At 31.2% G+C, this 21,351-nt stretch overlaps 2 protein-coding genes across 2 annotated transcripts; both read left to right on the plus strand.

The window, feature by feature from the left end:
* Positions 1 to 1,690: 1,690 nt before the first annotated feature.
* Positions 1,691 to 8,290, plus strand: LOC111002255. Its single transcript, XM_045631770.1, has 14 exons — positions 1,691 to 1,888; positions 2,187 to 2,343; positions 2,810 to 2,939; positions 3,205 to 3,336; positions 3,517 to 3,627; positions 3,756 to 3,861; positions 4,591 to 4,740; positions 5,539 to 5,742; positions 6,087 to 6,246; positions 6,450 to 6,579; positions 6,840 to 6,971; positions 7,248 to 7,358; positions 7,487 to 7,592; positions 8,049 to 8,290. The coding sequence occupies exons 1-14, from the start codon at positions 1,750 to 1,752 to the stop codon at positions 8,198 to 8,200; spliced, it is 1,920 nt and encodes a 639-aa protein (XP_045487726.1). The 5' UTR covers positions 1,691 to 1,749; the 3' UTR covers positions 8,201 to 8,290.
* Positions 8,291 to 9,419: 1,129 nt separating this feature from the next.
* Positions 9,420 to 21,279, plus strand: LOC111002231 (clavesin-1). Its single transcript, XM_022272371.2, has 15 exons — positions 9,420 to 9,803; positions 10,508 to 10,687; positions 11,269 to 11,425; positions 11,640 to 11,769; positions 12,166 to 12,297; positions 12,649 to 12,759; positions 12,824 to 12,929; positions 13,295 to 13,384; positions 17,178 to 17,321; positions 17,933 to 18,092; positions 18,412 to 18,538; positions 19,425 to 19,556; positions 19,932 to 20,042; positions 20,567 to 20,669; positions 21,008 to 21,279. The coding sequence occupies exons 2-15, from the start codon at positions 10,531 to 10,533 to the stop codon at positions 21,151 to 21,153; spliced, it is 1,806 nt and encodes a 601-aa protein (XP_022128063.2). The 5' UTR covers positions 9,420 to 9,803; positions 10,508 to 10,530; the 3' UTR covers positions 21,154 to 21,279.
* Positions 21,280 to 21,351: the final 72 nt, after the last annotated feature.

Below are 21,351 nucleotides of genomic sequence, written 5' to 3' on the forward strand. Positions count from 1 at the left end.
GTAGGTAGAGAACTCCTGAATCACCCTGTCAGCGCTCATCTTCGCCCTATTTTTTTATTGTTTTACAGGCAGCATGTTTATATTACCCATTAGTAGATACCTAGACAGTTTAATATGGCTTCACTTAAGGAGAGGCATGAGCTACATAGTCCGCATCTCACTTTTTATCAGGTGGGATTGTGGGGAAACGCTGTACAGTTCTCTAAAAACTTAAATTTAAAATTAAAAGAAAGCATTAACCCATATACCAGAGTTTCGGCTTTTTTCAAGATCAAATATGAAATAATAAATGAAAAAAATAATAATAAAGAAATATAATATATGAAGTTTTATTGATCAGTTCACGTCAGTAAATCATTTTGTTATACGTAAATTTTAGTGTAAAAGAGTACATACTACGAGAGTATTTAGAAAGCATTTAGAGCATTATTTAGAAACATACTTTATACATTTACTCTTTGTCCATCTTGCGTTATTACGCAAAGGACCATTTGGTTTCTATGTTTCGTATAGTTTGAAAGACGTCAATCAACAGGTTTTTAGTAAAGTTTAAGATTAGCGATGGAGAAGGTGCAAGGTTTATTTCAATTCGATGCAGACTGTTTGCCGCCTCGGCAGATAAACATTTTATTTTTATCGTTTAAGTTTCATTTAAGAAAAATGTGATTCGAAATGCAACTGGTACGTCTCTGATGTAAACTTCGTTACGCAAAATATTTATGTGTTACAGATGTCATCTGATGTTTTTATGTAACATGTAAAAAATATATATTTATTTTTAGAAATTAACTAAATGTTTATTTCCAACACATAAGTATACAATATTATTAACTTTCATGGGAATAATAATAATTAAAAATTAATAATAGAAAATTGGAACAAACTTAAAAACCTTGGTTCCTGTGGGAATGTACTGTATCGCTGTATTGCGAGAGTTTTTCGTTGACCCGGGTAAGCCCCAGTTGGGGCATCGGTACTATCTATCAACTTAAATCTTTGATTGCAATTGAACCCCACGGCCCAAGAGTCTCTGCCCCAAAGAGAACAAATTTGGAGGAAAATCTCTTATATTTGAGCCGTTTATTATTTCTGAAATACATGTGTCTTAGTATAGCTTGCCTATGAAACTAAAATCATGGCAAATAAACTATTCAGCTTTTATTAAACATTTATTCGAAAAAATGATTTACAAAGTTATAGCAATTAATCCATAATAATAAGACGCAACATAGTGCGATTTTCGCGATAAATCAAGATTATTGTCTGATAATGTAATTGCGAAAACACTGTTTACAATAAACATTTAATGAATCGATTGAGATAGGCAATTTTTTTAAATTATTGCTTAATATGAAATTATTGACTTAAAATAGTTTTAACGCGCCGAATAATTTATTCGTTACCTTAAAATAAATAAATTAAAAAAAAAACTAATGGCGTATGATTAGTTTAATTTTTAGTCCGATAAAAATTAAACCTAACTATTAAGTTTGTTATGAAGGATCTGGGAACCGTGACTAATGTATTTTTAACTTAAAAAGGTTTCCCAAAAACACTGTAAATTGTAATGAATAAACACATTTTCCTCAATTTTTGTTTAAGTACTCAACTGATTTATCAATCATGTGAAGATTAAATGATTAATAATCAGCGATTAAACTTATATCAGATAGATATGCCGACGAATTGCACTTACTTCTATAATTACGTGCAAGTTAAGACGTTTCTAGTGCTAGTTTGCTTATTACTATGTCTATTAGAGTGCTAAGCCCTGAATTAGCTGAGAAAGCTATAAATGAATTGAATGAAGATCCCAAGAGGACGCCGAGTGACATCCAACACATTAAGGAATGGTTATCGAAGCAGCCCCATTTAAGAGCAAGGACAGGTACTTCTTACTCTTCTTCTACTCTTTCTTCTCTTTCTCCTCTTCTACTCACTTCAACGCATGTAAAAAATTCAAAAATATTCTCGCTTTATTAGTAATTGGGTTAAAACAAATATAAACGTGTACTTATATGAATAACATGTAGAACATATTAATTGGTTTATTCTTTGTTATGTTACTATTGCATGAATATCACAACACAATAAAAAATAATGAACTATAATTTATTTGCCAAGAAATTTTCCTAATCTTAAAGTTGGGTTAGAAAAGAGAACTCTAAATATTCAATGATTTTTAGACGACCAGTGGCTGTTACAATTCTTACGTGGATGCAAGTTCAGTTTGGAGAGAACTAAGGAAAAGATTGATTTATACTACTCAATGCGGACTTTGATTCCTGAATTTTTCAGTATTCGCCCGACAGATCAGATTTTTAAAGATATAGTTGAACTTGGGTAATGTATGGACAATATAACAGATCATTGTTTACTCTATGGTTCAATTGAGTATATCAATGTGTTTGTAACGGAATAATATAATACAAATTCCTTACCATTTTAAATACAAAGCGATTCATAATTTTAATATATGTATTTATACGAGTACATATAAACCAGTGTTCATAGTAAATGCGCCTTATATTAACCAACTAGCAAACTGTACTGGCGTCTGGCGCAGGTCAATTTATAGACGTACATAGGTTTATGATATGTTATATAATTTATATTTCATACCTTTGATAGATTTTTAAAAGACAATACTTATAGTCTCTAAAGTTAAAAGTTTCTTAAAAATTTAAGTCAATCAAAACAAAATACATACATATTTACAATCTAAGATGTTTCCATACAATGTAAGTAATGCAATTAAGTGGACAAAGAACAGATAACAAACACGTGTTTATTGATAATTTATTCGCAGGACGTATTTAATTCTACCCAAGTCTAAAGCTTTTGATGGAACTCGAGTAACAATCGTTCGACCTGGGTCCTACGATGCTAATAAATATAATATAATCGAGGTCTTGGCAGTGTCCGGTATTCTAGAAAGGGTAAAATTTTGCATTACTTTTTTAAATCAGCACATTAAAAAAAAGTGTGGTATTATAGAAGAATAAAACCTGTAAAATGATTATTCTCTTATATAATTATTTTAAGTACAAGCCTTGTAAACACGATTAATAATATGTTTTTTCAAACCGTAAAACTAAAGAAAAATCAAATAGAATTATATAGGACTGTGTAACATCAATAAATATGAAATTATATGTCAGTAAACGTGTCACCTGCTTTGTAATAATAATTAAAATTTCACAGATATCATTAGCCGAAGATGACGATGCTGTAATTTATGGAAGACGTACTATACTCGACTTGAAGGGCGTAACCATGGGACATTTCACCCAAATGACGCCTGTTACTATGAAGAAAATGGTGGCAATTGGACAGGTAAGACTTAAGAGCTACATTATAAAGCTATAAACGATATCATAAATACTATTTGACATATATTTCTAAATATAATTAACATCGCTTTGGTTACTTAAGTTGTAATACTTCAAAGAGTAGTAAAAGAAATTTGTAACGTAAACAAGGTTTATATATGTGTTATATTATATACTATTTCAGGATGCTACCCCACTCAGATTTAAAGGTGCACATTATATAAATGTACCAGGTGGTTTTGATGTGTTATTCAATGCCATGAGGAGCTTACTAAATGAGAAGAATAAAAGCAGGGTTCGTATCTAAATGTTCCATATTTGAACTTTAATTTTCCGCGGTACCGTCTGTCAAATTAAGAAGTATCTTAAAGAAAAGAAACAGCGAAAGCGAGTAATTAGTATTAATAAAATTCTTATTTGCAGCTCTATATTCACAATGAAAATTATGAAGAAATGTACAAATATATTCCTAAAGATATTTTACCAGCAGAATACGGCGGCACAGCTGGTACTATTAGTGACATTTCAGGTAACAAAAAAACATTATTAAAAAGAGTTAATCATGACGTCATTAGCCTAAGCATTAGTCATTACCATATTCAAAAGCACACATACAAAAAAGAAGGTTACATAAGTTATTAGCAGGCAGTCTTATCGCTAACAAGCGATTTCTTCCAGGCAACCGTAGTTTGGATCAATACAAAAATAAGCACCAACAAAGGGTAAAGGTTACATAAATCATTAACAAAAAAAGAACAAAAAATAACATGTTACACTATATGTATATATATGTATAATTAAAATAAAGTAAAATCTAAAGAAGAATATAATAATAATAATATGGCAAAAATGTAAAAGCTAATCCAAGGGTTCATTAAGTGACACTTAATATATATAAGTAGCTAATGTAAATGATCATCATCAAGAAGATTTTTAAATAAATTTAAAGATCTTCTTGATAATGAGCTCTTTTGATATCAAGAGGTTCCGAAGTAGGATACTCTGCACATTAAGGAAGGCTGAGAGAATTTAGTTTTATGAGTAACGTTTGTTTAAAAGTTACAAATGTAAACCTATTTTGTATATCATATATCTTCATTTTTAAGATATAAATTATTAGAAAATACGAATAATTTAGAGATTAATAAATAATTTAGATTTACCATATCAGTATTAATATAAAATGATACTCTATTTTACCATTTATGTGATTATACGATATATGTAATTACCCAAAAACTTATAAATATTTTAACAGGATATTGGATGAAGAAGGTGGAGGAATATAGTTCATGGCTGGAAGAAGATACGAAGTATGGAACAGATGAAGCCAAGAGGCCGGGAAAACCTAATTCAGCTGCAGACATGTTTGGAGTTGATGGATCTTTCAGAAAGTTAGACTTTGATTAGAACGAATATTTAGTAATTGTACAAAAGAGATTGATGTAAATTGTGTCTGCTTTTATGTCGTTAGTAAAATATTCATAAAGTTTTTTAGAAGTATTAAATATGTTGTTTGTGTTGTTTATGGTTTTTATTAAAGTCTGAATAAAATATTGTAGTTTATTTTGTGTCGATTCAAGATAATCTCTCTACTTCTTCACCGCTAATGTATTGATTTGGGGTAACAATAAGGTACTTATCCTAAGTTTCTAGTTCAAAGTAAGACTGAAAATATAATTAACTCTATGCACCCTGCCCTGAGGCTTTATTACTAGCAGGAACTAACTCGAGACGATTTTGTTCAAATTAGGTGAACATATTACAGGTTGATTAAAAATATTTATAAACAAACATATATTAATGATAAAATATCAACAGTTTATTCATTTATATGTCCAAACAACGAACATTGATATATTATAACTCTGTAATTAGTTTCGCTGTGATAGAAAGATGAAATTTATCTTACAAAATGTGTAAATCATTTTCAAACTAGATATTCTTTATAACCATACGATGCGTGTGAGATGTTTTAAGTACTTAGAAAAATCTATTGAGATGGGTTCCAACTACCTAGGGGCAGAGAACCTGGCCAAATTTTTTTAAAATTAGTTTTTTGAGCCCTACCTCAAAAAATAAGTAACAAAATATAAGGAAATATAATGTGCCATAACTATAATAGATAAAAATTAATAAAGGCGCGGTCTATATTGCGGTAATAATTTTCACGTGTTATCAATCTAAATGTAGCTGATTACATGATTAAATCGAAGATTTCTAAATCATTCGTTAACTGATACGTGTACGAGCAGTGTCGATTGTTTCAATATGAATATACGTCCTCTGTCTCCTGAATTGGCAGAAAAAGCTCGCATAGAGCTCAATGAAGACCCGAAGAGAATACAAAGTGACATAGAACACATTAAGGAATGGATCTCAAAGCAACCCCATTTACGTGCAAGAACAGGTAATTCATATTTCATACCAGAAATAATAATACCTTGAACCTAGTCTATTAATTGTCCTATTGTGTAGTCATGCGTCTCTTTCTGACATTTGTGTGCTGACGGTGTGATGAAAAGAGACAGGCCAATAATAAATATATGATGATCTAGTCTAATGATGTTCGTCTCTCTCGAAAGAGTTAGTAGAAAAAACTATAAAAGGATATTTTGTATTAATTACTTAACTAATATAAAGTATACATTAAAAGTGATTTTTTTACATAATTGGTTTTAACAATGTGAAAGTGTAATTTTTACTATTTTAATTATATATATATTGGAGATTTAATTGCATTTAATTTTACAGATGACCAATGGCTTTTAACATTTTTACGGGGTTGTAAATTTAGTTTAGAAAGAACTAAAGAGAAGATAGATCTTTATTACTCTTTTCGGACGTTGGCGCCGGAGTTGTTTTTGCAAAGAAAACACACTGATCCTGTATTTCAAGAAATTCTCGCTTCAGGGTATATATAATTTGTTAATAATAACAAACATTATATCCCATATTGTTGGATATAACAGTTTTTTTATTATATCTATGTAATTCAAGTTAAATATTGTACTCGTTGTGCTAGTGAAGTCATTTAGTAGGTAATGTATAATTATATATAAATGTAAAAAACATAGTAAACAAAATTCTCTTATTATATCAAGATTTTTTTTGAAGATCTTGCCTTGTTCTACCGAAGAAAGCTTCACCGGTTGCTCAAAGTGTCCTAATTGGCAGACCTGGAGTTCTGGATACTGATAAATACAAAGTCACAGACTATATGGCTGTAACTAATGTGATACAGAAGGTATGTTAAGATATAACACATCGCATGTTCTTCATAGGTTGGTAAGAAAGTATGATAATACTGTATCACTTGGTATAAGTTAAAAATAGAAATGTAGTACAAGGAGACATGCATTAGTAAGGCATATCTGTTTTCGAGCAACAAAACTGAAAATCCTGCAACTGATTTTTGGAGAAACACAATATGTTTCGGATTGTACCTTCTGCTGATCACTACGCTACAATTGTTATGGGGCCTAAATGGCAATTAATCCTTTTCAGATTATGTTGCTAGAAGACGACAATACAGTAGTAGCGGGCGCACGATTTGTAATGGACTTTGAAAATGTTAACATGGCATTCTTCTTTCAAATGACTCCAACGTTAATGAAGAAAATGTCCGTCTACTCCCAGGTACATGTTTTCACTTAATATAAAAAAATTACTACGTTGATTTACTGTTCATCAAATAATCATACTGGATTAAAAAACATGAAAAATTAAACATTAATATTGTCACATCTGTTGAATGTAATGTTTTTTCTAAGTCCTCATTCGTAGACCAATCTATCTGTCATCCGTACATTTTTTGGGACAACTATATCAACTATCTATTTCCTACAAAGTGAAGTATTTGTTTGCTTTTGATTGACTAACTTTTATTTAATTTTTCATATTTCAATTTTTCAGGAAGCGGTCCCACTGCGGTTTAAAGGGGGGCATTATATTAACGTGGGAAGTGGCTTTGAGACAATTTATAATATGATGAAGAGATTCTTGAACGAAAAAACTAAGAGCAGGGTAATGCCATTTTAATTTAATAACAAAATATTACAGATACAATTAGCTTTTTAAAATATAAAATTTCGAGTCTTTTTTTACAATAATTAATTTTAAATTAATTAAAACTGATGAATGTATTTTTACAGTTGCACGTTCATAATAAAAACTATGAAGACATGTATCAACATATACCAAAGGAAATTTTGCCTGTGGAATACGGTGGGAACGGTGGTACCATCAGTGAAATAGTTGGTAGGTAAACGAATGTCGCAAATAAAGTCTCATGGAGGAGGGTTTTGGCACTAGAGAGCTTTTAAAAGCTGGAGAATGTACGCCGATACTGCAGCAGTGTTATTTTGTATGCTATGCTATGAAAAAAAAAATCGTGAGAAAATTTGTCGTTTTTTTTTTTTTATAGAACAGGGGGCAAACGGGCAGGAGGCTCACCTAATGTTAAGTGATACCGCCGTTGAACGTTGATAGTGTTTAGTCTCACATTATTATGGGACTCAGGTTCCATCGACGATTTGCAGAGATAATTAATACAATACAGAGAGATTAATATAATTCAATTGCAGAGATAATTAGTACAATTAATTTCTTTAATAAAAAATGACAACATTTATCATTATTAGATAATGTTATAAATGTTATAACGTTTATTATTTAGTCATACAATTTGGTGGTAAAATTTAAACACTTTTTTAGAATACTGGCAGAAAAAGATAGCCGAATACAGCGATTGGTTGGAGGAAGACTTGCAGTTTGGTACTGACGAATCCAAACGTCCTGGAAAACCGAAATCAGCAGAGGAAATGTTTGGCCTCGATGGCTCGTTCAGGCAGTTGGAGTTTGACTAAAGAACAATTACCCTTTGTATATACTCAACGTACCAAATTACAACGTACTTAAGTACTACGGTTCACAGTATTAATAAAGAATTGAAAACACATGTTTGTATTTATAGTTCTATTACTAGTTAAGCGCGTGATTGTTAACCTTGAGGTCATGGTTATTAACCTTATATTTTTCTATGTGAGCAATAAAACTCGCTTTTACGGTGATTATTATAGAAGGGATGTAAATTGTAGGTCTACCAAGATAAATCTATAAGACCGATGCAGAAGTGAAATCTATAGACGGCTGTAACGCCGATTAATATAAACGAAAACAAATAATATATTTTATTTATACCTTTATCAGAACGGGAACGGCGGACATTATTTTTAGAGATGTGATAAAGGCAAGAGAGCATTGGATTTTTTATATTCGAACTAGTACTGACTATAGTGCTGATTCTCTAAATTCAGCAGCGGCAACTTAAATTTTTAATCTGTTAAGGACATTAGATCTTTGTGATGTAGGCAATAAATGTTACATTCGTGTAACCTGCCTCGTATACAAAGGTTGTTGGACCTTAACGATATGCTATTTTTACATTGCCGCTATTTGGATAATCCTTGAAATCATCTCGAAGCTGCAAGTGTATGAAGGTTTATAGATTTTAAAATAGCAATACTGTGGCATCATTATTTTATTTACTGATCTGGTTCATGCCGGCCATACAAATCCCTTTTTTACTTGCTTCGCATGATAGTACGAAGATATCTTATCGGGGACAGAGACTAATTATACAGAATGTAATTTGTGCCATATATTAAAAACAAACGAAGTAAATGTATTCGTGCGACTAACGGTCCGCTTCGGCTTCGCATGGGTTGCTACGTAGATACCCGTTTGTGTTATTTAAGGTTATATTATAAAGTTACGTTGTTGTTTAAATGCCGATAGCGTAGTCATATTTTCGATTGATGTATGTAGGTAATTTCTGCGGAATTTAATTAACCTTTTACGACCACGAACTGGGAACGCACGAACCAGAATCATTACATCAGTACATTACCCAGGATCTGGGTTCTGAACGTAAACAAGTAAGCCACAACATCACAACTAAGTCGAGTGTTCGAGAGAAAAATTTAAGTTCAATCAAGTAGTCTTTCAATAAAGTCGAACAAACAGATAATGATAACATTTATACGTAGACAAATCTGTCCTACTTTTTTACACAACACACTATGGCGCGAAGCGTGACGCAGCGTTGCCTTCGAGAGTGGGTTCAATAAGCAGCAATTATTGTACGAATAGCACGTGTAACAATATTTATATTGAGATGTGTTTAGAGTTAATATTCAACTATAGTCAGATTCCAATGAAGTATCTCTATAGTCCTAAAATGACAGCTAAAATGTTAATTCTAGCTATAACTCGCCTGTAACGTGAGTGTAGATTGTGAAACATTAGTTTTAGACAGTCAGTCACCGGTTTGACGACAAACAAAGAGCCGGGTGTGAGTGTTAAAAATAAATAAATTTATTTGAAATTATTGGCTTTCTTATGTTGCTTCAGCCAAAACATTTGCTTTGATTGGATTATATTAAAAGTAACAAAGGAATATCTGAAACGGTAAGATATAACGTTTTTTATGTTTTTTGTGATACCGTATATATATGACTCTCTAATTTACCTTACACTTGATATAAGGTAAATAGAGGTAACATTAGTAACAAAATAGTCAATACATTAAAACGGATTGTAATGAATGGGGTTTAAGTAACATTAATGAGTTGCATTATTAAGGTTAATATTTTTTGATATACTTATATATAATTAATTGACGAATCTAAAATTTCATATATATATATATGTGAAATAATATTATATTATTATTGTTGTACAAATGTTGTACAAATGATTGATTATTATTTCATTTAATGATTCGTTAAGATATAAGTATTTATTTTTCCTTTTTTTACGTTAATAACATTTTTAATGTTTTTGTCCTTAAATTAGGTAAAATTGGGAGAACTAACGTTTTTTTTTTAAATAGAAATATTAAATTATGCGCATAAAATATACTGCATAAGAAACTTCATGACTTGGTAGTGGTCGAGACATAATTTCGATAGTGTTTAAAGTAGAAAAAATAGTTCTTGTATTTTTTATATGGAAAATAAAATAATACTAGTTTCGCATTATTGTATTAATTATTTTATAAGCAGTGTACTTGATAATAAACACATACATTATGCAACTTTGTTGCAATTTATGTGATAAAATCAAGTTCTAAAGATAAACAGCGATAGTACATAGAGAGGAATATTTTTCAGGCGGTAGACAACAGCAATTATGTATGTTAATTAGCCTGAAAATGTCGTTAAGACAACTTCATCCTCTATTGGCGGCGAAGGCCAGAGAGGAGCTGAACGAAGAACCAACACGTCTAGAAGAAAGTTTAAGATTGTTAAAGGAATGGATTGCAGAGCAACCGCATTTGAAAGTCAGAACAGGTAACAGATATTCTTACATGTGTAAGTAGTAAGATATTCAGTGGCCTTTTGCTGTATGGTCTCAGTTTTCAGTAATTTTAATGAAGTAGCCTCTTTTCCTGACAACAATGTGTTTGTCAAAGACGGCTCTTTAATTGGAGCTGTTTTCTCACGATGTTTTCACTACAAGGAAATTTACGTTAGTTCACCTCCAATAAAATTGTTTTTATATACTAAAACAAACAGTAGTTATGTGTTAAGTCATAAGTCAACGCGTAGAAATAATGCTTTTGGTGAACTATACATAGTTATGTTACTAATGAAAAAAAAAATATATATATGCTATGATATGGTATGATATGTGGACTCTATTTCCGCACTTAGACGCTGAATAGGTCCGTTAAGTCCTGTCTAACTAAGCCAGCCTACTCCTTCCAAAAGCACAGAAGCTTCCTGGGCACTTCGCAAGCTTCACGGAGCGACCGAGCTGTTTTTTTTTATAGAACCGGGGACAAACTTTAGGCTGTGGCTAAACAACTTCTGTAGGTTGTTTAGCCACAGCCTCTGCACAATATACTAATAGGCGTTGAATTTTCTTCCAGATGACCAGTGGCTTGTGGCGTTTTTACGCGGATGTAAATATAACTTGGATAAGACGAAATCAAAAATAGATTTGTACTACACGTTAAGGACGACGGCACCAGAAGTATATTGTATCAAATATTCAGAACCAAAAATCTATAAAATATTAGAAACTGGGTATGCTATATTTAAATTTGATCTTAATAAAATTAATATAATATGTGAGAACTAGTAATGAGAACTATTTTATGTTATGGAGTTTTGAATTTAGAAAAATGTGATGTTAGATACGTAGCATTAATTCACCATAGCCATCAAAGTCATGATCAGTAGCTATCCAAGGATTGCGTTTCAATAAATTCTATGATTTAACTTTTTTAACTACTTTTAGAGCAATTCTGACCATGCCTAAGACCAAAGGTCCAGCGGACCCCCGTGTAATACTCTTAAGACCAGGATGGTGCAATCCATCAGATTTTACTTTTATGGAAGTGATGGCTGTTATGTTATTTCAACACCAGGTAATGTTATTTTTATATATTTATTATTATATCACATCTTTACTAAAAAACGCCAGATTTAACAAATTCCACAATCAAGTCATGGTAATAATATTTTTCTGTTTACGTTAAAAATAACAATTGAACCATCCCCGTAGGGACGATTTGAAAGTAGGAGTTTATTGCCAGTTCTTCTCATCCGTTCTGCAGCTTTGACTTGAGAACTGGCAGTAAATGTCAATTTAGATCCATGAATTATTTTACTGACGTTCATAAGTGTGTATTACTTTTCCACAAACATGCCATATCTTGATTCTCATTATTACTAATTTAATATTGTACACAAAAAACAATCATAAAACCCGGCTGATCTTTAGATTTGGACAAAGCTAAAAAATATCAATAATAATTTATCAGATATCATACATGGAAGATGATAACTTGACAGTGGCAGGGATGGTGAACGTGGTTGACTTGAAGGGGACGACACTATCGCACATTAGGCAAATATCAATATTTGAGATAAGGAAATTGATAACAGTTACTCAGGTAAAGTATAGCTGTAATATTTTAGATAAACAATTCCATTCTATTGTCTATATCCCTATAAATTATTCAACTTAAGTCTCTGATCGAAGTATGTGTTCTGAGAATCTAATTTAATAAATAGCAACAGTTAGCAGAAACTAAAACCTTCTTAGAATAATTGCACTTTATTATACCCGACTGACTCGAGAGCATTTGACTCGATGTGTTTCTCTGTTTATTTTTCCTCTCTATGTTTACAAAAAGGTTGAAATTCATATTCTTAAAACTTTGTACTAGAATTAGAGTTGCAAACTTTTACTGTTTTATTTGACTCGTATGCATTACCCTTACATCATGGTTTATTGATTTCAGGACGCTGCAGCCACGCGGATGAAGGGTGTCCACATACTTAATACTATGTATTTCTTCGAAACCTGTTTTAATTTGGTCAAGCATTTTCTCAACGACAAAATTAGAAAAAGGGTAATAAAACAAATAATTATATTGAAAATGAACTCAACTCCAAATGTCTAAAACTAAAATGCAGTTTCAGATACACAACAAAAACTATGAGGAATTTTATAAGTGTGTGCCACGAGAAGTCTTGCCTGCTGAATACGGTGGAGAGGGTGGCACCACGAGAGAGATTATAGGTAGATTAAATAAAATGAATATAAATAATATTAATAATTTTGAGAATATTCAGAGAGGAGCCAAAATTATCAAAAGTAAAAAATTATATAGTAAAATAGTTTTGAAGACATATTTGCCCAACAAATTTATACGGCGTTTTAAAATTTCACATTACAGCTTCGGATTATATTTCTATACATAGTTATAGACATTATTGTGTTCCTTATTATTACGGTTCGTATATAAATATAATATACAAATTCCATTGAATGAAAAGCAACGGACGTTAGCTTAAGTATTAGCGTAATGCTCTATGCCACTGACACAAAGAAATATATATTTATACTTTTTTAGGCTTAATTGTTTTGGAATGATTATTTTACAGATTACTGGAAAAGAAAATTTAGAGAGTATGAAGGTTGGTTACGTGAAGATTTTGAATATAAATCGGACGAATCGCAGCGAAGAAGAAGATAACATTAATTTGTAACACTATTATTTTATTAAAAGGCAAATTTTTATATTTTTATATGTATAGCGTTATTTTTAATACATTTTAAGTCATTGGGATTTACCCAATACATAATTAAGAAATTATGAAACTTGTTTTCGTAAACGCACTTTTTTAAATCAAATTGTGACAAGGAATTATTACAAAAAACACCCTTAGGCTAAGACAACGACACGAAAAATTAACATATTTATAACTGAATCGTTCGTGTTCGGTTGATTGACAGCAATTATTACTAAGTATTTCCATTTTGTAAAAAATCCAAACAATATTCTATGAAGCACTGAAATCGATCGCAGTTTATTTATTTATTTATTTATTTATCACTACTACATTACTAGTTGTTTAACAAAAATTATTACACTTGGATTGTTTAATTTAAAATTGTAAAACAATAGGGGAGACTTTAGAATGGAGTTATTTATATATTTTTTTCTATATTTGACTTTATGTTTTCATATTGGATACAAACAAGTTCGCTGCTTTTCTAAAGACTAATCATGACAGATTTCGATAATCATCTGGTCATTGAACTTTCATAGCGGAACAATTTTATTTCGTCTGCGGTCTGCTGTTACAAAATACAATCAACTACAACAAAATACATTGTGTCATTTTGAATTTAATTATAAAACAAAAAAAAACGAATTTCGAAATAATAATTTATAACTCCTTACAATAAAATAATATAATTCACATCCTAATGAATATGGCGTTATTAATATACGTTCTACGACAACTAACTAAACCGTGTTCACGATCTATATACTACAAAGAATAAATAGTGGTGCACAGGTTGATGTAATTTACATAAACTTTGAAGAAGATTTCTAATAAAGTGTATTACACCATCAAGGTCTAACTGTAAGGGTTACATTTACATACAAATATCCAATCGTAGACAGACAGTTGCAGTTGGCTGTGCTAGACGTGACTTTGTTCATATGAGTTCTGGAGTTCCTCAAGGGTAAATATTAGGTCCCCTGTTATACAATATATAATATGTCTATGACATAAATAGTAACATTAACAATTCTAATTACCGTATGTTTGGTGATAATAAAAATATACAAAGGAGATGACTGTTACGAAATATCAGACAGACTTGAATAACCTTTGTGTGTAATGAAGTATGTATAATGAATATTTTGGCACAATGGTTAACAAAGCCTATAAGCGACTTGGTTTTATAAGACGTGGTAGTGAACATTTTCATAATATCAACTGTATCAAAGTACTGTGAAGTACTGTACATATGTTAAAAGAGTTTTTGAATATTGTGGCTCGGTTTGGTAGTTAGACAAAGAGTACATCAGAGAAAATTCAAAATAATTAACACGACTTTATAGAATTCATCTCATTTAATTCCTTTAATAAGTTTCATAGGTTTGAAAACGAGTGTCTAAATAAAAAAAATAGTAGATCACTACTAGAAAAGTTTATTTTCCATGTGCCTGCCACACTCGTAATTATGTTTTGTTTCACGTTCCTCAAGTCATCAGCAACTCTCCAAAAAACTCTGTATCTTGGAACCCGGTCATACCACGACCACAATTTAAGGCTTAATTGTGAAAGGTATGCTTAACAGGAGTATTAATATAATATATAATAGCCATAGTGCTAAGTAATCTGCACCATGAGCACACCCCAGGTAACCACCCTCAGGTACCCTCACTTACACGCCATCACACAACACAGTCTATTAGGTACTTAGTTAATTGTATTCAATAATGATTTATTATCGTTCTTAGTTTCGTAAATGATTGAAGATATTGTGAATTCCATCTTTGGTTATATCTTTCGTACTGTGTAGTGTTTTGTTATATATAATTTTAGTTAGGAGAAGGAAATAAATAAATAAACAGAGGCTAAAGTTTTTCAAGGCAGTTTTTGCCACGCACCACCACTACCACTATGTGGAACCAGTAGCCCACTGAATTATTTCCGAACCAATTCCACTTGCTCTTTTCTTGAAGGACTTATCAAGAAAAGAGCATACCAATTCTTAAAAGGCCGGAAACGTACTTGGGAGCCTCTGGCATTGAGAGTGTCAATGGGTGGTAGTCATCGCTTAACATCAGATGAGCCTCCTGGCCGTTTTTGGTTATTTTGTTAAAAAAAAAGACAATCGATTAATCCAGGGAAGCCCTGTATTCATAACATCTCTTTACTATAAATATAGTTGGTGTCAATTCGCTTTAATTGTTTAAAACGTGACCTTATAATTAACATTTAGAACTATTTCTAAAAACCTAAATGACACTTTTGTTACCTAAAGAATATAAGTGTAGTCTACCCATTGGATATTATAGGTAACGACAATGGTATATTACATTTTATTTGTGTGTGAAAAGCTATATGGCTCATTTTGACTTCGAGTGTGCGATGATTGCACGCATTTGATCTGCGCTTCTAATTATTAACTAATTAAAAATATTTTTATGTAAGATTACATATGAAAAAAATATGCAACATTCATGATTGACGGATTTATTCTTTCGTACAACTTCTAAAAAAGTCTATCATTTAAGGTGGACTGACTAATTTTTTTTGTCTAGTAATGCGAAGCTATTTCTGTAAACATGATATCATTACTTATTCATGTAAGACGGTATACACCAAAGTATGTTGTTACTTCACTTAATTATAAAGAGGAGATATTAAATGACTTCGCAAGTAAATACTCCTTAAGTACTACGCATGCAATAGTTTTAAAACGGTTCAAACTTGATATCGTAGTGGTTCAGCTAATTAGTACTAAAATCGATGCGGAACTAGGAAAATTTATCAGCCATAAGGACGTCTGTGTATAAGATGCAATAATGGTATTCAATATCAATGAAAAGTAAACGGGAAAAACAAATAACCAATAAAATATATAAATAAGTTGAACGTGAAAACATACCTTACGCTCGAAGAACTGTCCTACAGATGTACCTACTTAATAAAAACAAAGCCAAAGTGATTGTCTTTGGTAAAAGATTGCACAAGTTCAAGGTCAAATCTAGGTCATACAAACCTAAGGTGAATCACCAACTCTCAATTAGCTGCTGTAAATATTATGTATAGGTATAGCTCGAAAACGAGTCAGTGATAAGCTGATATTTGATAACTATACAGTTCCTTCGACACCTGATATCGTACTGACGTTTTTATTTGTGCTATTAATACAAACAGTTATTGCAGTGATAATATCTTTATCATTTCGGGTTAATCGTGTTAGTAAATAGCGCGTGTTAAGGAAAATTTCAAATGTGAATTTTATTGATAGTCTATTACACGAAGACCGTAACTCGTGTTTCTATAGTTCTAGCCTCTAGGTAAGTACTATTGTAATTAAGATTGGAGTATAATTAGTATGCAGGTTAGACAAAACTGTAGTTAAAAATAACTTACCACAATCATGTAGGTATATAGTTTAATTTTAATGGGTATTATTATAACTTCGTGCTACTGATAATTTTCTTATTTCGCTAAATATAAAGAAGGATAAAATAACAATATTTGAGAATTATATTAGCGACACAGATTAGAGAGGAGATTAAATTTTGAAATATCGACCTTGATAACAAGTAAAGTACAATAAAAAATGGGTGTATAGATGCAAAAAGTTTATCAGAATTTTTATTTATTTAATATATTAGAGAGTAAGTGACAATAAATTTTAATTTATAAACTGAAGTATTAGCAGGTAGAAGACACTGAAGTAAAATTAAATGGAATAGGCAAAATTTATTTATTAATATTTTATCCATAGGTATGGCGAAAATTCGAGAATTGAGCCCTGAATTGGCTGAAATTGCCAAAAAAGAATTGAATGAAAACCCAAAACGTACCGCAAGCGACATTCAGCATCTAAAAGATTGGCTAGCTAAAGAACCACATCTAAGGGCTAGAACAGGTACACCGTCATCTCCTTTTATTGATGGCTTAAACTATTGAAACTTGTGCACAAAAATTTGGTGAAAACTTGTTTTTTTTAGTTTTACGTAACTTTCTTACTTTCTCGAAAGCACATAATACAACCGCGGAATTGGTTTTTATTTAACATATTATGTTAAACATTATCGACTTACTGTCATTTTGGTATCAAAACCGAAATTAGACTGATCAGTGCCATAAATTCTATCTTCCTGTACGGAGCAGAAATGTGTACAATCTTACCCCGAGAAGTACAAGATTGACGCCTCTGAAATGTGGTGCTGGAGGTGTATGTTAAGAATACCGTGGACCACTAAACGCGCCAATGCAGCGATTATTACCCAGCATCAACTATATACCGACAACTGACCATTTCGTGTGTTGGTCACATTGCGCCGGGAAAATAAACTCGAGAATGTCATCGTGATTGATAACACCGAATGCAAAATATCGACACCAGGGACTGATCAAGTCCTCTCAATCATCGTCCTCAAAATTATCAGCTCCAGATCTTACTATACAGCTGATCATGATACTTGATATACTTGAATAGTTTTCCATATTATGATATTATTTCTCTGTGTGTTTTAGATGATCAATGGCTTGTAGCTTTACTACGAGGATGCAAGTTTAGTTTGGAAAGAGTCAAAGAGAAGTTGGATTTGTATTACACACTTCGAACAACTGCAGCCGATGTGACAATGCGGCGTAAGCCAACGGAGCCGGAATTTTTGGAATTCCTAAGACTTGGGTAAATTTTTACTTTTATGTAATAATTTTTATTTCCTCTCCGTCTAACATAACTTAGCTAAAGTCAAGATAACACTTGAACATTCACAACATTATTGTTAATTGCAAAAAATAACATTAGATTCTGAAATTAATATCATCCAAGAAACGTTTTTGTAGTTAATGCTGGTATAAATGCTAATTATGAGAGGAACAGTTAATATTTTTTTGTTAATTCGTGTTTTGTTACGATCCTGGCTTCATTGCAAATTGAGAATTTGGTTCTTTTTAACTCATATTTCACTTCATAATAATCATTCAATATTTTGTTTAATTTCCAGAACATGTCTTATATTGCCAAAGTCTAGCAAACTTCATCCTCGCGCTATTTTAATCCGCGCCGGTAGATTCGACATAAACAAATACGATGTTACGGATATTATGTGTATCTTATATTACATGGTTCAGGTACACTATTTTTTATTTTTTAATAATATATAATAAATAAATTAAAAAAAATATGAAACATATATTTTAATCTACCAATCAATCAATCTTACAACAATTACAACTGTGCTTTGTTAAACTGTGCTTTATGTTTCTGTTTCAATGTGTATTCCGTTTTGGCTTTTGTGTGTAATGTAATTGTTTGAATATTGTTTAGTGATTAGCTGTCGGAATACTAAAAAAAAAGAATAATTTATAAATGAAACAAAACTTTAATTTCATATTATTGTTGCGGTCTCGAAATATCATGCAAATATGGATTCGCTTGTGTTGTTTACCGCTTAAACATTAATCCTCTCATTATAATAATTAATAAGGAATCCTATGTTAATCATATAAAGTTAAATGAGCTGATTGTACATTTTAGCTTTTTATTGCTTCCGGAGGTAGCGTTGAAAATTAATTAATTTCATTTTACGTATTTTCAACATCTTAATGAAATGAATCATTGAGATTTCTCGTTCCAGCAATCATAGCAGATTTTTCATGTTATAGATATCCATCGAGCTCTATCATTCTTACATTAATGTATTCTTACGACCTTAAACTTGTCATTGCCCATACTGAATACGATTAAATTTCATTTTTAATTGACAAGATCACGAATACAAATATTATGTTACTTACAGTAATATTTCTTATTTTTTTATATCAATCGTGATTGTTTCAATAATAAATAACGCTATATTTGAATGTTTTATCGTGGTTATTAATTATACATTTTTAACTTAATTATAAAAACCCTAAGCTACACTAGTTTTTTCTAATATCGATCATGTTTTTCTAGATAACGCTAACGAGCAATGATAACTTAAATAAGTATGTTTTATTAACGTTGATTTTTCAGATATTGGTAATGGAAGATGATGCTGCGTCAATAGTGGGTACTATAATCATAGTGGACTATGAGGGGTGTACCATGTCTCACTTAACGCTAGTGAATCCTAGTATTCTCAGGAAACTCGTAGCAGTCAGTCAAGTATGTGCTAAGCCAGTAGTATTTTATTACTAAGACAAGTAAAGTACCAATCACTGGAGTCAGATTTTACGATACATTTCTCAAAGCCTATTATTAAACGAGGACGTTAGTTCGGTTATTGTTTTCGTGATTCCTATTATTTTTATGGAAATAACATCGTACATTAATGTTAAGTACTAAAAAACCACTGGTTTATTATAGAAATAACCGCTCGTAGAAAAAATACTGGTGCGCGTGCAATTAACCTTAGGCATCATGTTACATATCTTATCTGGTATCTACTAACCAAAACGAATGTGTCCAGATTATCTCCTATGACGATACTACAATCAATTTTTTTGTTGATTTATGATTTTCTAGAATTGTGTGTTTTAGGATTCACTTCCACTTCGTCTCAAAGGGAGTCATCATCTTAATGTACCGTCAGGCGTTGAAATTATTTTCAAACTCGTATCAGGATTCTTAAATAACAAAGCGAAGGAAAGGGTAAGGGGGTTTTCATCGCTTAGAAGATATTTTGAAACCAGAGCGTTAATTTACTGTACTGTTTTAAAATATCTATATTAATATTATAAAGAGGACAGATTTGTATGTAAGTATGTTTGTAACGAAATGGCTCAAAAAGTACTGGACCAATTTAAAAAATTCTTTCATCATTTGAACACTATCACTGATTAATATAGCCTATTCATTAAAAAATAAGGATGCCTACAATAACTACAAACATTGTTACAAAATTTAAAAAAAATGTTCAACCGTGCGAAGCCGGGACGAGTCGCTAGTAATCGATATGAAATTGTTATTAATTAATTTAATAGATCACATAAGCGTATCTTATTTTCTTCGGTTCAATGTAATGTCAATGATGACGGTTTAAAAGGAAAAATTTACAAATAATAATATTTTTTTAATAATTTGTCTTGTGTTAGTTATAGTTTTCATACGATTACATATATATTAGGTATACACAGATTTTGAAATTATATTTAAACATTTAACAAATATTTTAGCTAAAAATACACAAAACATATGAAGAATTATACGGAGTTTTACCAAAGGAAGTGATTCCAGCTGAATATGGTGGAAGCGGAGGCACAGTAGCAGATATAACTAGTAAGTACCAAAGACAATTTGTGTTTGAGAAACCTCCATGTCAGAACGAGGCCTAGACACTTGATTGTCGAATTCGAAGCTTTCCAAACAGAAACATAAATATTCTAAATAATATATTGTGCACGTTTGGTTAATTTTACACAAAATAGCAACAGCTTTAATAAAATCAGCAAATGTTTATAAAAAGAAAAACATCTAAAACAAAGGCATTATTAAAAGACGGAAAGATTGTAATTTGAGCAAAATTTATTGCATTATTCATAACAAGGTTACTAATCCATTAGTAGGTGGTACTCACATTCCTTGTATTTCAAATGCTATACTACATATCTTTACAGAATACTGGGAAAATAAAGTAATTGAGTACAAGGATTGGATGACAGACGAAATGAAGTTCGGCACTGATGAGTCACGTCGGCCCGGAAAACCACAAGGAGTCGAAATTTCCAATACAGGATCCTTCAGAGCCCTTGAAATCGACTAATGTATAAGATTATCAAATTATAATTCAATAGTTAAAACGCAGCGTTTACTATCACACTAGATGGGTGTACCAAGTTTAGAAATGTAAAGTTTGAAAAGATGTGGATAAAAATTATAATATATTGTACGGAATATTGTTTTATTTGTACCTTCCCCATACTTGTGAATTAATTATGCGATAGTGTACGTAATGAGAATA

Source organism: Pieris rapae, chromosome 16 (genome assembly GCF_905147795.1).
Source record: "Pieris rapae chromosome 16, ilPieRapa1.1, whole genome shotgun sequence".
Classification (NCBI taxonomy): Eukaryota; Metazoa; Arthropoda; class Insecta; order Lepidoptera; family Pieridae; genus Pieris; species Pieris rapae.

Bases quoted from the DNA above. Each gene is read 5' to 3' on its own strand.
- LOC111002255 (XM_045631770.1), top strand. From the start codon at position 1,750: ATGTCTATTAGAGTGCTAAGCCCTGAATTAGCTGAGAAAGCTATAAAT. The intron at 5,743-6,086 runs GTAATTCATATT...TTAATTTTACAG, and splicing joins CCATTTACGTGCAAGAACAG to ATGACCAATGGCTTTTAACA. The intron at 7,593-8,048 runs GTAGGTAAACGA...ACACTTTTTTAG, and splicing joins TACCATCAGTGAAATAGTTG to AATACTGGCAGAAAAAGATA.
- LOC111002231 (XM_022272371.2), top strand. From the start codon at position 10,531: ATGTTAATTAGCCTGAAAATGTCGTTAAGACAACTTCATCCTCTATTG. The intron at 19,557-19,931 runs GTATGTGCTAAG...TGTGTGTTTTAG, and splicing joins AACTCGTAGCAGTCAGTCAA to GATTCACTTCCACTTCGTCT. The intron at 20,670-21,007 runs GTAAGTACCAAA...ATATCTTTACAG, and splicing joins CACAGTAGCAGATATAACTA to AATACTGGGAAAATAAAGTA.